Below are 23,859 nucleotides of genomic sequence, written 5' to 3'. Positions count from 1 at the left end.
TCAAAAAGGACAGACACTAATTTAAATGAATACAGAATTTAACTGTAACTATACAAATTTAAGAATATTATCCTGCTCAATAACTGCTTTTAAAAATATATATATACTGCCAAAGTCCTAGTGCATTCCTTATAATTAAATAGCCCACCTCTCTTCCTACCCCTGATAACCTCAGACTAGAACCACAGAGTTCAGATTAACTTAGGTACAGATGGCAATTCTCTTGCTTTTCAGTGTACTTTTGTATTATCAAGGCTTTTTTCCCCAGTCTTGGTCTCAAAATTAAGACTTACTGTGTTAGCCATGAAGTTTGACAAACCTTGTAAGAAACAAATTCAGAAAAAGATTAACAGTTTTTAGTATAAAATACATGTCACATCCCTCTAAAAAATAATACTTCTCAATTTGTGTACACTCTTATGTTTATTAATCTGTCACATTGTTACTGTATTATCTGCAAATTTCTAATTTTGAACACTTGAACAAACGAGTAGTAACCACTTGTAGCCCAACTTTCCAAAATCCATTAAGTTCTTTGAGAACCAAGAGTTCCTGTTCTAAAGTAAAAGGCATCCAAGCAGGTTCCAAGAAATACTCAAACAAGACAGCCAAAAGACGACGACAGCTTTCTTTTTTCTGCTGTGGCCAAGCCCTATAGTTCTCTCATGTCCTGCTGCATTTAAACCTCCAGGATTCCTTGCCTAAACTAAGCACAGTGCCCATTTCGTTATTTACTGTATTGTTTCACCTACTTGCTTGCTTTCCAGGTACACTGAAATCTCACTACAGTGATGAGTCTCCAAATCCACCGTTCCACCAGTTAATGGAAGTCTAGATCACACAAAAGATAGAATTACAGTCATCAATTATATTTCTGTATACCACCTGATGTGGAATTATGTAATTTCATCACAAATCACTGTAATTGAATGCAAAGTAAGGAAACTTGAGTTTATTTAGCTTCCAATATTGGGAAGATCAAGAGGAACTAGGATTGCTCTGGACAAAAGAAAATAGACTGTGCTTACAGATCATTTTCTGCCATATTCTTTCTTTAGGACGACTGTTTTATTGTTGCCCTTTCTATTACATGGGATGTACATATTATCAGGTGTTAATAAAAGGTCAGTGCCTGTACAATACATTCTACAACTGAGCACCACTTTCCGTAACTGAACAGGCAAAGAAATTACACTGAACACCAGCATCTGGCAGTATTTCTCCAAAAAAAGTGACTAAAATGGGTTTAAATTGATTAACACTATTAAATCACATCTAATATTTGATACTACATGATTTCATTACAGCTATACGATACAATTATACAAAATGTGTTAACATCAAAGAATACAACCAAAATTAAGATAGCAAACAAAACCTATATAACTTTTTTCTTTACAGGAAAATACTTTTGAAGTATGCATGTAACTGCCCATTCTTTTAAAGAAAATCTACCGCAAGCAAGTTATCAACCTCCAGAAAATCACACATAGCATTACTACGCATATCCCCAAAAAGTGTACAATATGCACACTTGGAATACAAAATTAAAAAAATCGTAAGCAACAGGTGAGCTTCATATTTATAAGAATGTGAAAAGTAGTCCCATTTTAGCACTGTTGTATAAAGAATCGTCTGTTTTGATGCAAGTTCACGAACCGACCCTTCTGGTCAGGGCCACACTTTACAAAACACCGTGTTCTTGAAACGGGATTACAGAGCAAGGTAGAGCATCTCAGCAATGTCACCTGAAAGTTTTTTGCTTTTTATTTACTACTTATCAAAACATGTCCTTTAGGTTTGTAGGGTTCTTTTTTTTTTAAAATTCTTTCCTAGAAACAATATACAAAGGGGAAGCGTATTTATTTTCAATTCATTCTCCTGTAAGATGGTTTGAGTTCAAGAACTTTTCCTCCAACCTTCACTGGTTGTTTTTGGCCTTAGCATGTGTTAAAATGTGAGATTTCAGGTTAGTTGATTGCGCAAACTTCTTATTGCAGCCATCAAATGGGCAAACATAGGGCCTGTCGCCAGTATGAATTCGCACATGTGTGCGTAAATTGAAGTCCAGTGAAAAACGCTTTCCACATCCTTCAAATGTACACTGTTGAAAGGAAAACACACATTCTATTAGCTAAGAAAAGCAGCACAAAGTAGAACAACATTCTGACACTGCACAAGCGTAAAAAGAGATGTTGAGCATTATGTGATTCTGTGATTATAAGCACATCTGTAGGCATCACCAGTAAACCGTGCATACAACTGAATGCTGCAAATCAAATTTCTGAAATCATTTATTTCTCCAATGTAAATAAGTAACCAGAAACAGAGAACAGCATGCTGAAGACTACGAATGCCTGAGAAGACTATTTATGTAAGATCATATGAAGTAGGCTGGGGACCTCTGGTGGCATGATTTGATATGAATGGATGGACATTCAGTTAACTGTAATTTGAAAACTACTATAAATTAGTATCAGAAAACAACTGAGCAAAGAACCTTGAGAGTCAGTTGTCTAGAGGACTATCACAGCACTCCTCCAATGGAGGAAGAATACATTTTCTTCATTCAGTAGTAACCGAAAACTTCATTTTTAAAGTGGGCATATATATAACTTTACATTTTTTGTAGACAATATCTTCTGCGTACAAACAAGTCATTAATTCCTATTAAGAGGCCACAGAAGTAGACAAAGGACAGCTTAAGGAGACTCTCAGTTTTAAACATCATCATTCAGTGCTTCATGCGGTCTTTGAATAAACCAACAAAAAACACACTATGCTAAAGTGATACAGAAGTCGTATTAGTTACACTTTACTCATATTCTCAAAAATAAGTTGTAGTCTGGAAGTTTACAGTACCTGAAAGGGTTTCTCTCCAGTATGAACTAGTTGATGTCGCTTTAGTTTCGAGCTCTCCACAAAGGCCTTGCCACACTCTGCACATACATGTACTCGAGGGCCATGAGTGTGCAGATGCTTCCTCATAGCAGAGTTGTCCCTGAACATCTTTGTGCAGCCCTTAAAAACAACAGTGAAATTCAGTAAGCATGTAAGCTAGTACTAACAGTGGTTTTAATCTGCTTCAATAAAAGCATTTAACATGCTTTCATATTCTGAATCTTTCTTCTAAGATGGCCATGAGAAGGAGACTCCTATCAATTATTAAAAAAAAAACACAAACAACTACAAAATGAAAGCTATCATTTGTAAAGCTAAACAAACAAAGAAAAAAAATCTATTCTCACTTAGAGTTATGAACCATGTGCACTCAAATAAATAATAGGACAGTTTCATGGAAAAGATGCAGCTCTGGAAGAAGCTAATGAATGAACTAAATAAAAGCACATACACTTTCAGGGAAAATTAAAAATAAAAATAAAAATCAGATAGAATGATAGTTCATGGCTATCTATGGTATATCCTTTAACATGCTGTATACTGGCTACTAGAGTGATATATTTTGTAATAATATATCACAGGCTATTCTCTAGCACCAGTCTGTACTTGCACTGCTACCTCTCCCAGCTTTCCATCCTTTTCCTTCTCTGCCTTTCTCACTCCCAGGAAGAGATATTAATGTTTCCAGCACAGAATAGCTTACAAATACCACCTAGTGCACGCTTAAAGAAGACCAAACACTATCACTTTGGGATACAAAGACAACAATTGCTTAAACAGTTTAAACCCACTGGGAAACTAAATGAGGTTGAAGAATTTGAGAGTTACTGTCAACTCAACCTAAAAGAAGATATTCACTTCAACTCAGGTACAGTATCAGAGGCTCTTAATCTAGGGCACATGTTGCATTAATACAGGACTACTTCTTTTGATTCTGGACAATGCTTAAGCTAGCCGTGGCCTGGCACTCTCTTTATTCAAACTTTCTTCCAATAGAAATCTGTAGTATGTTTTACAAATGTATTTCTTGCATTACCTAATGCCTCACTAACTTCCTTCAACCATTTTACACTCCATGGGTATTCCAAACAATACCCTTTTTACATAAAACTACCAACATGGCTAGGTTACAAGTTGCATAGTTCAACAACAGAACCTAAAGAAACAATCAACTGCTAGTATTCTATTCTACATGCTTTCTCTGTGGAAACTATTTCTTCAAAACTAATAACCACATTTAAACATGCTTCATTTCTTAATAAAAATGGGAAATCAACACTTTGAAGAAAAGTTCTCTCTTCAGGTACTAGAATTCAACTAATTTAAGGAGTACTTCACCAAAATAGAGACACCATGAACTTGTCTGCATTTACTTTGAAATTTCTGCATGCCCGCGACAGGAGCAATTACATCTTCTGTAATATTGTTCTTTATTTTAATCTGAAATCAAACGTACAACACTAGAAAATAGAGGAGATGGAAGGATATTCTTTTTTCCTTGTTTAGATGAAGTTGAAGCTATGAAAAAGTAAATAGAAAATGAAGGCATCATTCCTCACTACAGTACAGAATAAATGTTCTTGCATCTCCACACACTGAACTTCAGTAAAAACATGACACATGAAGAATGTAAAGAACTGGAAATCAATAGAAGCATAAAGAGGAATCCAGAACTAAACGACAATTTCTTTCACTACAACTGTCAGGACGAAGCCCTCTATTCATGCTCTCGAATACGCACTATCTCCCCTGACTGTTTGCTCAGGCTCGCACTATCTAGATCAGAAGTCAGCAAGATTGTATTTGTCTTTTTTTCATTACAAGCTAAGTTGGCTAACAGAAGCTCTACAGAAGCTGTGTAATGCAGTAATGCTAGATACTACCAGTTTAAGTGACTAGCAAAATTTATTCAAGACTGTGCCTTCCCCACTATCAGTAGATCAGAACTGTTATCTCCAAACCCCTCTCTCAAGACGATGCATCCCCCAGCTCTGTGGAATGCAATTCCAGTCTTCCAATAATGCTGACTCTGGCATCTGCAGCACAGATTGCTGATTCCTGATCTAGACTCCCAAATCTGTCATAGCTTCCAAGCAGATGATATATAGATCTTAGGAACGTACTTTGAACAGCTTTCAGAACATTCTTTCAAGTATGTATTCTTGGGTGGCGGGAAATCACAACAGTAAAACCAGCATGTTAGGGACTGTGCATCATGGTTACCAGAAGATTAGAGATGCACTAACCTTAAGACAAGAATTGGGAATAATACATTATTTAGTTGAAGGTTTTTAAGGAAGCTTCTAAAGAGTGACAAGTTAAATACAGTTAGCAGTGTATAATCTCTATTTACAGCAAGACATTTTACTTATTGTCAAGAGAATATCAATACAAAATTTTGGTTTACAAACTGCTACCTACTCAGAAGCTGAGCACTTCACTTACTTTGTGAGGACAAGCTATCGTACGTGGAGCATCATCTTCCTTAATTTTTCTTGGCTTCATTCTTAAAAAGAAAGGAAAAAAACATTAGTAGAAAGACACTGGTAGGCAGCTCTTTTCCAATAACTGCCTTCATAATGCACACATTTATTTGATAGTATCACGTGAACCATTAATACTCAGTTTAATGTCTTTAAAAGCCTTACAATAACTCTAACAGCATATTTTGGTATTTGGAACTGGACCTCTTAAACAGAGAATAAAATACTTGGTACTACATTCCCTGTCCTCCAAACATGTGAAAAGAGGGTTTTCCCAATTTACATGAATTGTAACTAGGACACTTTGTTTGAAAATTCCATTTTTCTTGTGCCCAAGTGGCTTATTTACCTTCACTTCTCCACCTTGCATGAGGATGTTAAAGACAGAATAGCTTCAACAGTTTATAGAATCAAAGAATGGCTTGGACTGGAAGGAACCTTAAAGATCAGACTGCCAACCTCTTGCCACGGGCACAGTCATCTCCCTTTAGGCCTAGGTTGCCCAAAGCCTCATCCAATCTGGCTCTGAACTTCTCCACGGATGGAGCATCCACAGCTTTCCTGGGGGACCTGTTCCAGTGCTTCACCACCTTGTAAGAAATACTTTCTCCTTTATACCTAATCTAGAACTTATTCTCTTTAACACCATTACCCCTTGTTCTACCACTACATGTCCTTGCAGAAAGTCCCTCTCCAACTTTCTTTCAGACCCCTTTTAGTACCAGAAGGCTGGTCTAACGTCTCTTCTCCAGAATGGATGCCTCTATTCGCCTTCACAGAAGAGGTGCTTCAGCAGTCTGATCATCCTCATGGCCTTCTCTGGACTTGTTCCAATGGATCCATGTCCCTCATGTGCAGACAGCCCCACAGTACTCTAACTGGGGTCTCATGAGACTGGAGTACAGGACAATCACCTCCCTCGGCCTGCCTGTCACGCTAGTAGTTTCACCACACAAATCAAAAGCAGAGAAGACAGGCAAGTTGTGGAACTTACACAGACAATATAGACATCTGTTACGACCACTGAAACTGTAACTGATATTTCTTGCAGTTACTATACACGTGGACTCCACTCTTGAAAACTGACAAGTAATCATCTATTTTATTTTGGCCACTGATAGGGATATTTACCATTGCATAACAGATGCCAGTAGCCTCCAGTGACCATACTGGGAACCAGTAAATGAACACTTGCATAGAAATTGAGTGTTTCAAATGCAGTCATAACACTCCCCATAGACAACAATGTTAGAATGGTCTTGCTCTAACAGCTATCTGTTTGAGAGTCCAAAAAGAGATAAGCAGAGTCTGCTGGTATCTAAGATAGTTCCAAGCCCTAGAAGTAGACCCTGAAAACAGATGTGGAATAATGGACTTCTGAGGAGAGACTTCAAAATAGTACGTGAGTTTTTTAACATACATTATTAACAGTTGATCTGAAACTGGATAAAATGCAACTTCTAAATGTTCAAAACAATTCTGAAGAGCTGCAGGGAATACAAGTTAAAAGTTCTCCTTTTCAACTATGTAACCATTTGTTTCCTTGAAGGTACACTCCAGGGCTGACACTCTCACATTCCTTGAAGCAGCACTAAAATCTGCAGTTTCACCTGCCTCATTCATGTGGACATACAGGAGAAGACAAGAATGGAGGTCATCCTGAGGCTGAATGAAGGCCTAACAAGTGAAAAGTGTCACTCAAAATTCTTGAAGACTGGATTCAGGAATATCTCCTTAGAACTACCAACAGTCTCCTATGATTCTGTGGGCAACCACTTGCCCCTCAGAAATAGAATCATAGAATGGCTTAGGTGGGAAGAAACTCAGAGGATCATCAAGTCCCAACGCCCCTAACACAAGCAGGGACTCCCTCCTACAATTTCACATCTTCCCTGTGTCGGGGGCTCCAGACCTGGACGCAGTACTCCAGCTGGGGCCTCACAAAGGCAGAGTAGAGAAGAACAGTCTCCTCCCTGTCCCTGCTGCCCCCCCCTTCTGATGGAGCCCAGGATGCCCTTGGCCTTGCAAGCTACAAGAGTACACTGCTGGCTCATGTTCAGTTTTTTATCCACCAGAACTTCCAGGTCCTTCTCTGCAGGGTCACTCTCAAGGAGTTCTTGTTCTTCCTGTACACGTATCTGAAATTACTGATTCCAGCACAAAACCTTGCGTTTTGCTCTGTTGAACCTCATTAGGTTCAAACAGGCCCACCTTTCAGGTATACTGCAACTCCTTCCCATGCTGCAGATACAGCACAGTTCAAGCAATAATTTACGGGTTAAAGCACTTAATGATTAGTGATTTCTTTGACACATTACAAATAAATAAATAAATAAATAAATTTTAAAACCCCACCACCCTAAGATTTAGTGGCTACCATTTGTTTCTTTCTCTGAGAGAAGACACTCCTGGCTCAGCATCTGCAGACTACGCTGAATATATACAATGCTAACCAAAGAACACTGTAGACAACTGAAAGGATTAAAAATATGTGACAGAAACATAGGAACATCATGGGGATTCAACAATCCCCTAGAAAATGGGTGTGAGGTATTTGTATTGACAAAGTTTTTCTTGTGCCACTGCCAGCACCATCAATCTTGAACAGCAAGTTATTTTTGTTCCTGCAGGCCATCCTATTTATTATCTCAACCTTCCTGTAACTTTTCCTGAGATTATAGACTAGCTTAGATGATCTTATGATGATATTTAATTTATATGATCCAATTGGCATACAGAATGGTTGTGCTGAATTTAGTTTAATGTAAATAAAGTTCTGAACACTTAAAATCCAAACATGTAACGACAGTAGAGGCACTGAGCCCAAAACCTATGGCTGTGATATCAGAAACAGTAAAAACACCCCATTAATAGGCAATTCTTGCACTACTCATACATGGTGTAAGATTCCACTGACCATCGTTAGTGGAATCTGTGTGGACAATAACCTAAAGAAGAACTGAAAGATATTTTCAAATGGCTTACAAAAAACGTTTTGGTCTTACTTTAAGCAAACTTTCTGCAAAAGGAGACCATACTAGAACCTGGGTTGTTTATCTTAATTACACTGCTGCAGGCAGCTCTTGCTGGTGGTCAGACATTTAGATCCCACCCAGTAGAGCATCTCTACCAGCTCCATCCAAGTTTTCTTAGTCTGAAACACTGATCAAAAACAGAACTCTAATACACACCACTACTTAAAACAACTGTAGACACACACAACCTGAGTGGAATTATCAAAACAGCTGCCTTTGCAGAAAGTCAATTTACATGGCAGGTCCAGAAGAATTCTCACTTCTGCTGCAAGTTTCTGTTGGCCATGCCTTGTAGGAAATTCTCAAGAATTCTTAAGAAAAACTTGAAGTGAACCTTTTGGATCATGTTGTGGGACAGTACAATTAAAGACTAAACCTCTTAAATTGTATTTAAAGCATCATAATGGGGAAGGGAGGATGGGGGCAGGACAGAAGAAGGGAACAGGTTACAAAGGTAAGCAACCTTACAACTTCAGAGAATGAGGTCCGTGAAAGCACCCTCTTACACACTCAGGAAACTGTACGAAATCACAGGTATTAAACCATTCACCTCTCAAAACTAAGAACGTTACTCTGTCGCTACAATAGGTGTGACACAATGTAACAGCTAACTACTTCCTTTCACCAACCTAGAGAACCTGAAAAAAACTATCAATTTTCACAATCATGTTGGAGATGGATACAACTGTTACAAACTGCTATGTTAAAGCACATAGGATTCCTGTTCCAGCACCTCCCCTTCATGCTTGTTAAACCTGCGTTTTCACATCCTTTTTCCTCCTTCTGTGCATAAACCTCAACAGCATTCCTCTCTCAGGCAGCTTCTCTTCCTTGAGGTCTTTGATGACCAGCGGTAATAATTCACCTTTATAGATGACTGAGTTTCCATGAATAGAGAACGAGGAAATTGTTCTCTACCAGTGGTGTCTATACGCTTTTGTCTGCCCTCACTCTGCCATAGTCCTTGTACTGCCCTACAGAGGCAGAAATAACAGAGTCCCTGCCTATTTGTTAGCACTGAAGGATTCTTGAAACTGGCCAGACTGGCTGTTGGATAAATAGCCACAAGAGGAGTGGCACAAGGTGTCCTAGGAATTTATCTACAATCAAAGAGCCCACAGTCAGTGTTTTAGTATGCTTTGTCCACAAATAAGCAGAAAAACCGTTGTAAAATGAAACCGTTCTTGCTCACCCTAAGGTTCTGGCGGAAATAATTACTAGTTTTGATCTGCATAGCTGGAACATGTCAGTGAGAGAGTGACCCTCGCAGTGTCGTATAGAGAAAGAGATTCTCCTCCCCCAGTAAAACAGTGTGGGTAAAGTAATTGTCAGTTTACTGCCCTTTTAAGTTTCTCAGCAAGAACAAAACCAGTACAAAAGTGTATACTTTAAGAAGAGTCGACAGAAGAAGTCACATAAATCTGGGTGGCCAAAATGTTTTACCACTCTTAAGAAGGGTGTCTGATTTCAAACTCTAAGGCAGCTTCCTCTCCTTTGTTTTCTGTCCATTTTGGAAAGTGATCCGAACAAGAAAAGGCAGTTTGTATAATGGCTGTCTTTCAGAAAAGATACTAAGAGGAGCAGAAGATAAAGCCACAGAAAGGCTAGATTTTAGCACCGAGTCTCCTTACTGTGCCAACTCCCCAGCTACACCATCCTCCCCTCTTATTTCTTTGCATTTTATTTGTGTTTGTTCTCTGCTGTCTTTAGCCAGTTCAGCCACATATCTGCCAGGGGGGAAAATAATTAAATTAAAATCAGGGATGTTGGTTTTAAGTGGCTTTGGGGGAATTTCAAGACATCTTCCACATTCAGCAACTGAAAATACGGTTGCTGCTTCTCCAAGCTTTTATGATTTCTTCACACAGAATTACTTGTAATCTATTCTGACTTGGATGAAACATTTTATTTCACCTTAGGGGGATTTCAGTGTCCCAGATGAAACATATCAAAAAAGAGAGGAGTAATTACTAGGTTTCATCTCTTTCTTAGCAGAACATTCACAACTAATATCACACATTGTGATCTGACTGCCAAAGAGAAATGCACAAATTCTTTTTCACTTTCTTTCTTATTGCTCTTTTGAAGTGTGCATGAGAGACATAATAGAAATGTTATTTGTAAAAGTCCTTAAGTTGCCCAACCAGGTAAAACGTATAGATTTTCTAAGAAAACTGAACACATCTCAGTGCTCTGACACAGCTTGTTTATTTGCATCATCTTCAACAGTTTCAGAATGTATAAAAACCCTTTCAGGAAGTAGCAGTTCTAGTCGTAAGGCCCAGATTCCTGCTACACAGCTCAATGACAAATGCATCAGGGAAAAAAAAAAAAAAGTAAAAAAAAAAAAAGTAAAATAAAACAGTAGCTCAGCAGCTGAAATGCTTGCTGTGCTATGCCACCTAGCCGCTGTGCAGCAGCAGTGCCTCTTCCACATGCTCAGTTGCTGCAGTTTGGCATTCATTTACTTATTTATAAAAAGGCTGCAGTGCTACAGAAGATTTCAAGCATCCAAACACCCACAGTTCACTCCTCACTAAGGACTCACAAGTCCAGACCCCTGCCTGAAATCTGTTCATACTACAATTAAATTCTAACACAGTCACAGTTTTGAATTAGGAGGCTGCAAAGCAAGCTTGTCCAAGCTTTGCCTATTCAAAGTTAACCTCAGATATTTGTTCACGTAAATTAATGCAACCATCTCAGTCAACTTAATAAAAATTAAGCTGCATGGTTATACACTGAATTGAGCCTCATTTTTAGTATCTTATTTCTACAGATGCACTGCTTTCCCAAAAATCTTTAAGAAAACCCATCCTAAAGTAACTTATTTTTGACTATACAAAATTAACTTAGTATTAAATTCTCCTAGCCAGTTTATGCTTCTTTATATGTCGACTATATACAGTTTTTTTTTCTTTAAAACGTTGAACTTAAATTTAATTCAATACTTTCAGCAGAGCACATGAAACCTTCTGAGTTCTGAACTTTAGATTAAATAAGCAAAACCTTTCAGGAGTAAAAGTACACTATACTCCTAGCACCTCCAAAGTCAATTCTCATACAAGTACTAAAGCTTTTTCCTCTACTTTTGCCGTGCAAGGTTTCTAGTGATAGCTGTATGTGGTATTCAGGTAAATGTGACAATTACTAGTAGAAAAATGATTTGCACCTATTAGAACTTGAACACCTGCTATTTGCTGAATTGAGTCCTTTCAACATGCTTCATTCCCTGTGAAAGGATCAACACCATAACAGTGTTCTAACACACCCATATGGTCAGTCTCAGCTATACACAATCATTTCAGATCCAATGTACAACCATTTTCTTTTTCATGTCACTTTCTTAAGGCAAGAGTAAGAAGTTGATTCTGTATGTCAGAAGTTCGTATGTCAGATTCTGGAAGAGTAAGTCATTGATTCTGATCAAGAAGTCAAAGGTTTTCCAAAAACACTGCATGCCTGAGGTTTTTATACATCTAGAATGAAGCTATCACTAATTTGTACAGGATTTGAGTAACTTGGGGATACTGTCAGAGGTAATGTGTTCCCAATGCCAATGTGTATTTGCCTTGTGACTAAAGTGGATCAAATTTCATCTCCTGTACAAAGATACATGAGCAGAAAAAGTATGAGACCACACATATAAAACTCAATTTTTCCATTATCTGCTGTAAATTCTAGCTCTAGAATTCCCTAGAACATTTCAGAAAAAGTGGGAATTTTACATTTACTGCCAGGTGCCAGAAAAAGAATTCAAACCTAAAAATGCAGTACTTTTTACAATAGTAAGAAGCATTCAGAAATATCTGACAGAAGCAATCTTGTAATTTCAACACTTGGAAACCATATCAAATATTCAATCTGGAGAGTAACACCTAGCATTTGCATGAAGTCACTAGGTCAAGTTGGTTAAGCTTCGTAACAGAAGACAGCTGTATGTAAGTACCTCAGTGCCTGGCAGAACCAAAGATTTCAGAACATTCTGACATACCTGAGAGCATTATTCCATGCACCAGATTGGCAAAAATGTGTATGTTTAGACTTAGAATAGTACGTACACTAAGACTAACACGTAAATGCTTTCACAGAAAATTATATTCATCCTCTCTGCAAGTCTCAGAGGAAAACGCATTCATTCTGAGCATGATCAACAAACCAAGTAACAGCAGCAATAATAGGTGGAATCACCCATCATTTCAGATAAAATTTCTTTTTCAGTTCTTAATGACTTTTTTTTTTAAAACAGAGCTTGCTCCAGAAGTAATGCCTCCTACTTATTTCCATGGGAACTACAACATGTACAGAAAGCACAAGAACACAATTTGATCGAACAAATTTTCAGCTAGAAAACACTATTTCTCAGCATAGCTACTAGCACTAGCTGTGCATTTTTGCCAACCATGACCAAGAGTCATGTGCTTGCTGCACTTGCAAAAATCTGCACCAATGTAGGTAACACACCGATGTTGTTGCCACTGCTGAAATGCACCACAGACTGCCTCACTGTGCTCACACCCACTGTTTGGTCTCCATAAAGATTCAGTGAGTGTTGATGATGTCAGTAGGTGCCATTTTTTCCCACATGGAGAAATGCAATGACAAACATTTGCTTCATACACATTTCCACGTGAGGTACCATTTTGTCAGGCTATTGCAAAGAAATACAACCTAACGGAATACTGGTGGTAAAGTTTTACTTCTACTGCCATACCACCAACATTTGACTCTGGCTTTGTGAGCCAACGTAACAAAATAAGAGGCATTACTTTTGGAGCAGATCTTGTAATACACATTTTCAGATTAAACAGTTTTGCACTGTTTGCACTCTGCTTCATTCTAGGAGCTTTCAATATTCACAGTTCAATGGCTTAATGACAAGAACTGAGGGAAGAGCCTGTGCCAGAGGTTCTCCAGTACATACACAGTGAGAACCAATAGAAGCAGCTTGTGAAAAGCAGCAAGATCAAACCAGGAAAGAATAGCAGACAAACCCTGTTGAGCATCAAGATCCAACTATCTGCCCAATAACAAATTGCGTCAACAGCCCTTGTAACCTAGCAAATAGCTGAAAAACTCAGTGGCATTTCAAAAAAGAACCACATCTTTTCATGTGCCAGCTGACTTAGAAAGCAAGTGTAACATCTGAGCATCCACCTGCCTTAAGTGATAAGGCTTTGCAACAGAGCTCTGCGGACCATCCAGCTAATAACAAAAGGAAAACAAGCATAATTTCATTCTTTTAATGTTGGGAAAAAATGATCACAGCAGCTACAGGAAGCGAGCCGCTAAGCTTAAATTTTCAGAGACAAAGCATTAATGTTGTGCATGCACTGCACAAAGCAGTAAGCCTTTGGTAATTACAAGCATATGCACACAAAGAAGGCAATCCTAATGTTGCAACTGGACTTTTCCCCAGTGACCTCACGATTGCCCTCTGGTGGCTACAGGCTGCCCACGCACTCCGAACCTCATTAAGAATGGCTGCAGAAGAGCCGCGAGCTTGGTCAGTGCTCCGTGTTATAACACTGGCTTGGTGGCTTCATGAAATCTACTGGAAAATAAGTTATCTAGTAACTCAGGTCAACGGATTACACACATGGTTTTATAAACTAAATATTTTAGCTTAGCTTTCTTATTCTGAACAATCCAAACACTGCATCACATTTAATTTGGTCCTTTGTCACCAAAGAAGCTAAGACTAGTCAGACAAAAGATGAATTCTGTCATATCAAAGATGCAGTCTATCAAGGTATTTTGACCTTGCCTGACCTAGTGAGAACTAAAAACCAGAAATCATCTGATGAATGTAGTACCCACTTATTTTAATACATAATTCACTGCTATGTTCTGAATTTAGTTCCCTGGTTTAGAAGATTATTACACAGAGTAAGTCATATTAAATTTATCGGTTATATTTCCTAACAGATTCCTGATTAAGCCACTGGAAACAAAACAGTTTTAGTTTGAAAATCCTTCTTCCTACTTACCTAGCAAATTCGGCCAGCTGCTTAGGGTCCGAGAGGTCAATGCCAGGTATTCCACCAGGAGGAAGCTTCTTTCCTGTCATGTACTCTGAGTAATCTGGAGGAGAATTCTCTCCAATGATCTGCTCTTCCACCACTGTTTCATGGTCAATATCTTTTTTATCATCTGAAACACACAAAATACTGAACTCAATACACACTGAAGATGAATACAGCATACTATTAGGCTACATCTCAGTACAAACTCAAAATTGCTGCACACTTATAAGAACACAGCGCTCCCATAGATTGCTACACTTACTGTAAAAAAAAATAAAGATATCCATACACTTAACAATACAAAGAACACAGTGGGTGGGAATAACAGTGTAAGTTGCCTATCTACTTAAACACAGACAAGTAGGATCATCCAACAAGTATGTAGGCTGCATTTTAAAGATAACACACTTTTCCTGAAACAACGTATAAATATTTAAATTGCCTTAATCTCTTCAAAATTAAGCTGCACAATGCTCACTTTAGATCTCAACAGCAGCCAGCAACCAAATAAACCTAGCGGAGGAATGGCAAATACTTGCCTTCAGGGACCCCTGCCCCTCAACTGAAGTGTCATGGAGGGACAAGAAACTTTAACTAGTAACGGGCTTCACTCCCTGCCCATAAAATTGTAGCTCTTCAATACTTGCAGAGAGGCCTGAAAGAAGCAAAAAGCTCAACAGTGTGACTCTCGCCCCAGGGGGCTTCCTCCTTCAGCGGCAAAGACAGCCTAAGCCTTTTCCCCCTCTAATGTGTCAACAGCAGATAGGGATCATCCAGACCTTTGATCTACAAGTCAGTTAGAGACAGCTATTTAGTCTGCTCTAGAGCTCCTCCACTGGATTTCTGCTTAAGGGCCACAAGGAAATTAGGTTGAAGACCTGCTGTTACTGTCAACCTGCATTCAGACTGCAGAATGCGTCAACACAGTTTTCTCTCTCTGCTTTTTTTAAAAACAGAGACCAGAAAGATGCACAGAAGTCTGCAAATGGAAACATCCACATATCTCCTCCTTGCAAAGCTCACACCAGCAGGGCAGAAGACACAGCACCAGCCCACTTTCCACTCTCACTTGAGACCAAAACGCACCCATGACAATAGATGTATACACAGCTGTAAGTACTCAGTAATGCCTTAACAAACTTGCCACTGCATTACTTCTCCTACTCTAAATATGGGAAGATTCTGCAAACCACTTTATGCGCAGTTTATGTATGACTTGCAAAGGTAAATCATTTGTAAAAATAACAAATTGTGATTTTACAGAAACACAAGGTGGTAGGACAGAAACACTATTTCTCCAGGCTAAAAAAGAAAAAAAAGGAAAAAAAAAGATAGGAAAACGTAAAACAAGGAACAAATCAGGCAAAGCGCCTTTCTGGGATTTTTTTTTTTTTTTTTTTTTTGCTTTTTTTTTTGGTTTTGTTTTTAAAACAAATGCAGGAAATGACATTATTCATTGCTCAGTAACTTAAGTGAGGAAAGAGGGGAGAAGTCATAAGCAAATAAAAGAAATAGACTACACAGAAATTTTTATTCAATTTGTAATGGCTGCTTTTAATCTTTGCCACTGAGCTATTTCTAGAAATGTTACTGCTAGTTTGGAGTTTAATCTGATCTACCAGATCAAATAGCAGTTCATGTATATGTTCCATAGTGAAAGAGGGAAACTGGCTTCAACATGGCAAAGACAGGAGTGTTAGTAAGAAAGTATCTGCAGTATTAAAAGTAAATTGACAATTGGGGCATTTTCCTTCAGTTTAATCTAGCTTTCTGTTCACCATATTACCTTTCAGTCTTCATGAGTGCTTTAAAGAAAGTAACTGAATCTACCTCAAGCAACTATTATAGGTTAAATTTTACAGCTCCAGGAGTTACAAATTCAACAATAAACCTCTCATTCAGCAACCATTTGTTCTTCTGAACCATCAGAAGGCTGAGAACAGACAGTAATGCCTACACACACATAAAGGCATTATCTAGTTCAGAAGAGAATAGTTTTTGGAAAGCTACTTGCAAAGCCTTCTCCACGCTGTGAGAATGTGATCAGCTCCTTCACATCGGCCATTTCAACAGCTACCCAGAACTTCCAGTTTGACTGTTTGATGACATCTGTAACAGAAACAAGTTTTCATTTCCTGCCTCAGATCGGATGCATGAGTCAACTGGGAAATTTATAGACATTCCTTAAGATCTTCTGTCTTTCCCTTGCGTAAAGGCCCTCAATGCAACTCTGCTTTCTTCTGAGGGCCAAACTGAAAGCCAGCCAGCCGCCAATACCTTCCCTTCCACAAGCCCACCAACAGAAAGCAATTCACAGCCAAGCTTCTAAATAGGTTGCTGAAGTAGAACATGAAAAATTATGAAAATGTTCCCTCAGATGAAAATAAGCAGAAGTAGTGCTTTATAAGTTCTCGACAGTTACACAAAAAAACCACTCAAGTTTTCTTACACCAAAAAACAATGCTCTACAGCATCTACTGATCTACCTGCAGTTTTAAAAACTAAATGAACTGAAAAAGAAGACAAAAACAACAACACAAAACAGTTCCCTTGAAGCACAGGCTAATGACCTTCAAGACAGTCCTGATCCACACCACAGGTCAAGTAAGTTATTAAAAGTAGCAGCTAACTTGAGTACTCTTAAGCATTCAAATCATCCTAGTTACTGACCATCCTATGAAGGTCCTCATACTCTCAACTCATTTAAATAAAGAAACCCAGAAGTGCTGGAAGAGGTCTGGAAAGCTTTTACCATTGTCCTCTACACAGAACTTTATCACAGGTTTAATTGTAATACACTATCAACCTTCACTAAGCAGCTCAAAGTTTGGAGGCTAAAGTCCAAGCAAACTTTCACTCAGGCTGACAAGTTAACCAATATTCTTATTGCAAACAGGACACGTTGAGTGCTCAACATTTTCTGCCTTCAGTGAAGCCCCACTGACAACTATGCCTAAGTGACTTCTCCCCCCTTCTCTCCTACAAAGCATCAAAAAAAAAAAACAAACCCAAACATACAGCATACAAAGCAAAATCTGCAATTCTAGTTACACCTCTTGAGAAGTGTAGCACAAATAACACATAGCAATTTCAGAGACCTATGTATAAATGATAGAAGAGTTATTTAGTTCAGGCTTCAAGGAGAAACAAAATTCTCTGTGATAAAAAATAATGAGCTTCTTATATGAAGAAATTTCTTACTGAAGGCAGAAAGTTATTCAATAGTTCCTTTGAAATATTAAGATGATGAAAAAAACACACATCCTTCTGGTACCAGTGTGAATTAACAGCTTTGCCAGTAAACTACAAAAGGTAAATATACACAGGTCACTCTGAAAGTAATGCTTTCTACTTATTTCCATAGAAATTACAATAGTTGCAAAGAGAGCAAAAACACTGGTAGAGCAAATTCTCTGCTATAAAACACCGTACTTCAATGTAGTCACCAGCATTAGCTATGCATTTTTGCCTGTGATGAACAAGAGCAACATTCATAAAAATCTGCACCAGCAGAGGTGATCCACTGCTTCACAGCTGTTATGACTGTATCACTGCTAGGAAAATGATGCCCACACAGTCCAATTTCCACTGTGCTTACATCCACTGACTGATCTCCATAAGCATTCAACAACCGTCAATGGACATCAGCGGGTGCCATTATTTCTGCAGTGACACACTTTTGCTTCATATGCACTTCCACGTCAGATGCCATTCTGTCAGACTGCCTCTCTGCTGCCATCCATCACACAGCAACAACATGGAATGGGATGCTGGTGGGAAGGCTGAACCTCTACTGCTGCACCACCAGCATCTCCCTCTGGCATCACAGACCAACATAGTAACATAGGAGGCATTATTTTCGGAGCAGCCCCCAGACTAAAAGACAACAGCTGGAATGATAAAAATAATCACCCCTGTAATCTGAAGTTAAATCAAAAGCCTTTTGCTTTTTAAGATATTAACATATTTCTTTGGTCGGTTTTGTATTGTTGTTCTTTAAAAAAAAAAAACAAAAAAAAACACCACAGTAAAGAGGTCCCAAAGAACTTTCTAGAAACCCAACACAACCTTCCTGATCTTCCAGAATGGATCAACTGCCTGGGCTTTCTGGAAGATGACAAATCATTTTTGAAGCACAAACACATGCATCTTAGACTCCCCCGGCTAGAAACAGGTTACTGCAGTGGTTTAACATCTTTGCACTATGGTGCGGGTTAGGGTCGTGCTATTTCAGCCCTAAGCCTGCAGGCTATCTATGTTAACAGTAAAGGTGTAAGCCAACACAAATACTTCAGATTGAAAAGCCTGACAGAGTCCATCTTTATTTAAGAAGCAGATGTGGTTACACTAGCGTATTTCTCCCTCAAATCAAACTCCAGTTGTTTGAAATTCCAGCATTTGGTGGAGCCAGAACATCAATACCACCCTCCCAAGGGCTCACATGTCTCAGAATCAGTCTTGTAAACACAATCTCACAAAGCAATTGCCAATAACCTTCCCCTTCTCCTATTATTGTGTACCTAATACCCAGAGAGCCACTAAACAGAAAGACTGAAGTTGACCATGACAAAGGCACAAATACATTCCATTTCACAAGTGGTTAACATATCCACTGATAAAAGCAACCATGGGTCACAAGTTTGACATTACCATAGATACTAAGGTGGTAAGAGAAGCTATGGTTAAGTCTAAACCACTGCCAACAAAGCACACCAATTATGAAGTAACCATATTGACAACAGAAGGGTTGAGCAGTCCACTCCAGCCACATTGCTACGTGTTTCATACATCATTCCTACCTATTTCAAAAAGTATTACCAGGAGTGCTATAGTCACTTATGGACAGTGATCTAAATTTGGCACAACTGCTGCACAGGCTAACAAAGCAGCACCAAAAAACAGCCAGTAATTAAGCCACAATGCATTCCCACGCTGCAGTGAGCAAAGTGCCCTTGTTCCCAATACAAATATCCAGGACCAGCAATATAGGACTCACTGTGATTCAGTCTTGTTTACTGTTCATCTTTTGATAAACTTTTTTGTTAAATATTTCAACCAGTCAACTAATTGAGGGTACAAGTCTTTGATTATGTCAGAATACAGAGGTAAAGCAGCCTGTATTGCCAGCCTGCTCAAAACAAAGCATGCTGGATTCTGCAGGGAAACTTCAGTAAAACCATCCTTTGGCAGGTAGGTAGTTTGCTCCAGGGATTTATTTTCCTTCCAGCTTTTCCTCTTTTGGAGTTTTTCTGGAATTCATTCCCCCTCAGAAAACACATACCGAAGTAACAGAATTCCAGCATTTAACTGTGAGCAACTCCAGATCACTTTTATACTACTCCACGAGCTGTATTAAAGGTATAAAAGTCTACCAACCAGGCTCAATAAGCTCCACACTGAGCAGGTTATTATCAAAGACTGAAACTCAGGGCAGGAGGATGTAGGGTGGGCATGCATGGAGGGAAAGCCAAGCTTTTTCTTCACATATAAAATTTGTCATATTGCTTTTGGAGAGTTTTTTTCCTCATTTCAAATCAAGTCATAATAGGTATTCTGCACCACAGATATAATTGGGCCAAACATACCAATGCAATTCAATCTCCACTACATTAGAAGTGGATATCATTCTGGCTGGGCTTGCATGGTCATGAGCACACAGAACAAAACCACTGAAATCGATATAGCTATCCTGATATAAAAGTTGCGTAAGGAGGAACAGAGTCAAGCACATTGATTATGCACATTTCAGTCAAGTAATAAATCAGCACACAGAAGCTCTAAGGAAGCATCCTATCAGGCACTCTGAATTTCAGAGCACAAATGCATGCTGGAAGCTGTCAATTGATCCCAGTGAAGTCCTGCATCCTGCCAGCTCATGAGTCATACAGCCGCTTGCATTCAGCTATTTAGACAGCTGAAATCAGATTGCATGTTTTTATTTTCTTTTGTCTTTCTTGCATGGTCAATTCTACAACAGACAGCAAGTGAATTTCATTCAGATTACAATGATACACAAAAGCATACAGTAAACTCTGTTCCACTGAACTTTATTCAAGAAAGTCTTTACTGAATATTTTCTGTTAATCAAAATGCAGGTAACTTTTATTGAGCTTATCAGGCTGTCAACTGAGTATATATCAGAAGGACAATACACTCTCAAACTTTTCTGTATGTACTTATGTATGCATGTATGTATTTATTTAACAAGAACAAAAGAAATCAGAATCACCATTCTTCAGCATCTTTTCAGATAAGAGAATTAGGTTATTCAATATACTTTTCTTTCAGTGCCCCACTTACTAATAAAACCAATGGTCACCCACAAACATCGCAGTCAGCATAAAAGACCACAACAGAAGTGGTCTCTGCTGGACTCTCTGAATATTAAAAAGAGCAGAAAAATTATGTTATGCAGAAGAGGTGACTGTCCTATTATTCAAGGACCACACACCCATTGAAGTGTTGCAGGAAACGATGCTATTTGGCTGCTTTTTTTCCCACCCTCAAATAATGTTAGCACAGAACTTTCCCTATAATTCTTACTTTTTTTTTAAAAAAAAAAAAAAACAAAAGAGAAAGCACTAATGTAGCACAAGTAAAATTTCTACTGACAAAAAACAAGAACAAAAAAAAATCCCACATGTATCTTAAAGGAATGGTCAGGAAACTGAGGCAAATGGAATCAATGGGAAGGGCTGGCGCATGTCAGGTCCATCCCCAGCCCTGCAGATACCAGGCATGTCCACAAGATTTTCTCGCCTCTGAGACACTCCCACAAAAAGCAACTCGGAAACCTCTATTCTCCCAGTGTACGGATCCCTCGCGCCTATTAAAAAGCCCATGTGGATCGTTAGACTGAAGCAAGGAAAAGCTGAGCAGTGTCCGAGTGTGAGCCTGAACTCACTCCCAGCTCCGCCAGCTTAGCGCGGCCACCATCGGGTCAGCCCCGTCCTGCCGAGTAGGCTCCCCATTTGCCGGTGAACCACTGGCGAACCCCGGGCTCCACCTCGGGGATGCGGGCGGCCCCAGCCACGCGCTGCCCTCCCGGCGGCACCCCGGGATCGGGCGGAAAAGCTCCATCCCCGCCCAGCCCTGCCCTCGCCCCTGCCCGGCTCGGAGCTCCCGCGGCTCCCGGGCGCGCTCCCGAACGGTATTTCAGAGGGACGGCCGCCCCGGGGCGAGGCGAGGCGGCGGCGGGCGGCGCTGGGCGGGCGCTTCTCCCCCGCCCCCCTCGCCTAACGGTCACGGGCCGCAGCACACGCCTCATCCGGGGCCGCGGCCACGCTCGGCGTTGAAATTCGGCCCAATGGGGCCCCGGGTGCGCGACGGAGGCAACGCAGGGGCGGGAGGGAAAGCGGCCAGGGGGAGCCGGGAAGGCGGCGGCGACGGCGGCGGCCCGGAGCGAGAGGAAAGAAAGCGCCGGGAGGAGCGGGAGCGGCGAGGCGGGGGGAGAAGCGGCGGCGGCGGCGGGGCGGGGACGGGGGGAGAGAAGCGAGGAGGCTGGGTGCGCCCCGCACCGTGCGCCCGCCCGCCCGCGCACCCCGCCTCCCCCTGCTGCAGAAACTACGCCATTGCGGCCTAGGCCTGGAGCCGGCGGCGCGCCGCTCCCTCCGCCCGCACCCCCTCAGCCGCCGCCATCTTGGCGGCCGCCGCCATCTTTCCTTCCCCCCGCCGGAGCCGGGCAGGAGCAGCGGCAGCGGCAGCGCAGACCCCGCCATCTTTTCGGGGAGCCGCCATACTTGCCCTGGCGATGAACATGGCGGCGCCCATCACACACATCAAAACATGGCCTCCCTTCAAAACAAAACCGTCCGGGCCGAGCCGGGCAGCCCCCAGCGCGGCTCAGGGCCCCAGGGAGGGAGGGGTCCGGCGCGCACTTACCCGAAGCCCACATGGTGACCGAGAACTCCCCCTCCAGGGTCTTGATCTGCACCTGCTTCTGCTCCCATTTCCTGCCGCCGCCGCCCTCGGCCCCGCCGCCGCCTCCCCCGCTCAGGTAACTCTTCTTGCTGCTCTTCTTGCCGCTGCCGCCCTTCTTCACGCGGCCTCCCCCCCCGGCCGAGGAGGACCCGCCGCCTCCGCTCTTGCTGCCGGCGGCGGCCACGGTGACCAGGGTCTGCTCTATGTACTCGTCCTCGCCGGCGGGGGCCGGCACTGGGATGAGAATCTGGTCCTCGAAGCCGTCGTCGGCCCGCAGCCCGTCCGAGTCGTCGCCCCCCACAACCTCTTCGCGGGTCTGCACCAGGATCACCTCCTGGTGGTGGTGGTGCAGGTGGAGCTGCCCCCCGCCGCCGCCGGCCGCACCGCCGCCCGCCCCGCTGGGGTCTCCGTCCGAGACGAGGGGCTGCAGGGCGATCATGGGCTGGTGGTGGTGGTAGTGGTGCGGCGGGTGGTGCGGGCCGCAGTCCTCGCAGCACTCGTCCTCGTCCTCCTCCTCCTCGTCCTCCTCGCCGCCCACTACGGTGGTCTCGATGGTCTCCACCGGGATGGTCTCCACCTCGATCTCGTGCAGCTCCACGATCTCGGCCGGCATCTCCGAGCCGTCGGTAGCGATGTACAGGGTGTCTCCCGAGGCCATGGCGGGGCGAGGGGGCGGCAAGGGGACAGAGCTCTCTCGGCGGCCGGCGTGGGGGCTCCGCTCCGCTCCCCTCGGCGGATGGTGGTGCTCGGGTTCCTCTCGCGTCCCTTCCTTCTCCTCCTCCTCCCCCTTCCACACAAACACCAGCTCCTCACAGCCAGCGAGAGGGAGGGAGGCAGCCAGCCGCCAAATCCCGGCTACGCTCCCTCGCGAGACTTCCGCTGCTGCCGCCGAGACGGACCCCAGCCCCGGGAGGCCGCTGCCGCCGGGGCCCGCCCCCCCGCCTCCCAGCGGCCAATCGCACCGCCCGTCACGCCCGCGGCTCAGCGGGGCGGGCGAAGCGGCCTATAGGGGCGCGTCTTCGCTCAGCGGCCCGCCTCCGTCCGCCGCCGCAGGCCTACGGAGCTGCGCTGCGACCGCTAAACGCACCTCCAGGCGCGGGGCGGCCAATCGGCGCGTGGCGGCGTCAGCTCGCTCCCGCAGCCCCGCCTACTCTCCTTCGCCCCTCCCAGCGCTACAGCCCCGCCTGGGCGCTCTCTCCTCTCCGCCCTGAGCTCCGCCCACCGTCTCGCGCCCCCTGAGGCGCCGCCAGGTGGCGCGCGCGGAGCCCGACCGTTAACGGCCCGGAGCTGCGCATGCGCAGAGGAGCGTCTGGGCGGCAGAAGAAGGCAGCTGGCAGGGGCGGGGAGTTTGGGTCTGAAAGCCGAATTGTCCGTGGGGGCTTTTTTTTTTTTTTTTTTTTTTTTTTTCCCCTCCTTTCCTTTCTATTTTACTAAATATATATATAATTTTATCTCCAAAATTTTTTACTCAGAAACATGCATAGACGAGCTGTC

At 42.1% G+C, this 23,859-nt stretch overlaps 1 protein-coding gene across 1 annotated transcript; it reads right to left on the bottom strand.

Moving 5' to 3' along the window:
• Positions 1-404: 404 nt before the first annotated feature.
• Positions 405-23,295, bottom strand: YY1 (YY1 transcription factor). The gene is made up of 5 exons (XM_052693959.1): positions 22,327-23,295; positions 14,410-14,572; positions 5,347-5,407; positions 2,863-3,021; positions 405-2,104 (listed from the first exon to the last, which is right to left on the bottom strand). The coding sequence occupies exons 1-5, from the start codon at positions 23,021-23,023 to the stop codon at positions 1,922-1,924; spliced, it is 1,263 nt and encodes a 420-aa protein (XP_052549919.1). The 5' UTR covers positions 23,024-23,295; the 3' UTR covers positions 405-1,921.
• Between the last annotated feature and the right edge of the window lie 564 nt (positions 23,296-23,859).

The sequence above is a fragment of the Tympanuchus pallidicinctus genome, unplaced genomic scaffold, assembly GCF_026119805.1.
Source record: "Tympanuchus pallidicinctus isolate F22 unplaced genomic scaffold, pur_lepc_1.0 scaffold3, whole genome shotgun sequence".
Taxonomy (NCBI): Eukaryota; Metazoa; Chordata; class Aves; order Galliformes; family Phasianidae; genus Tympanuchus; species Tympanuchus pallidicinctus.
Note: the sequence above shows the minus strand (reverse complement) of the source record. Positions and strands in the feature narration are given on the sequence as shown.

Coding starts and splice junctions, on each gene's coding strand:
- YY1 (XM_052693959.1), bottom strand. CDS start 23,023: ATGGCCTCGGGAGACACCCTGTACATCGCTACCGACGGCTCGGAGATG. Junction 5,408..14,409: donor CAGCTGGCCGAATTTGCTAG/GTAAGTAGGAAG, acceptor TTTCTTTTTAAG/AATGAAGCCAAGAAAAATTA. Junction 2,105..2,862: donor CTGGAGAGAAACCCTTTCAG/GTACTGTAAACT, acceptor TCCTTTCAACAG/TGTACATTTGAAGGATGTGG.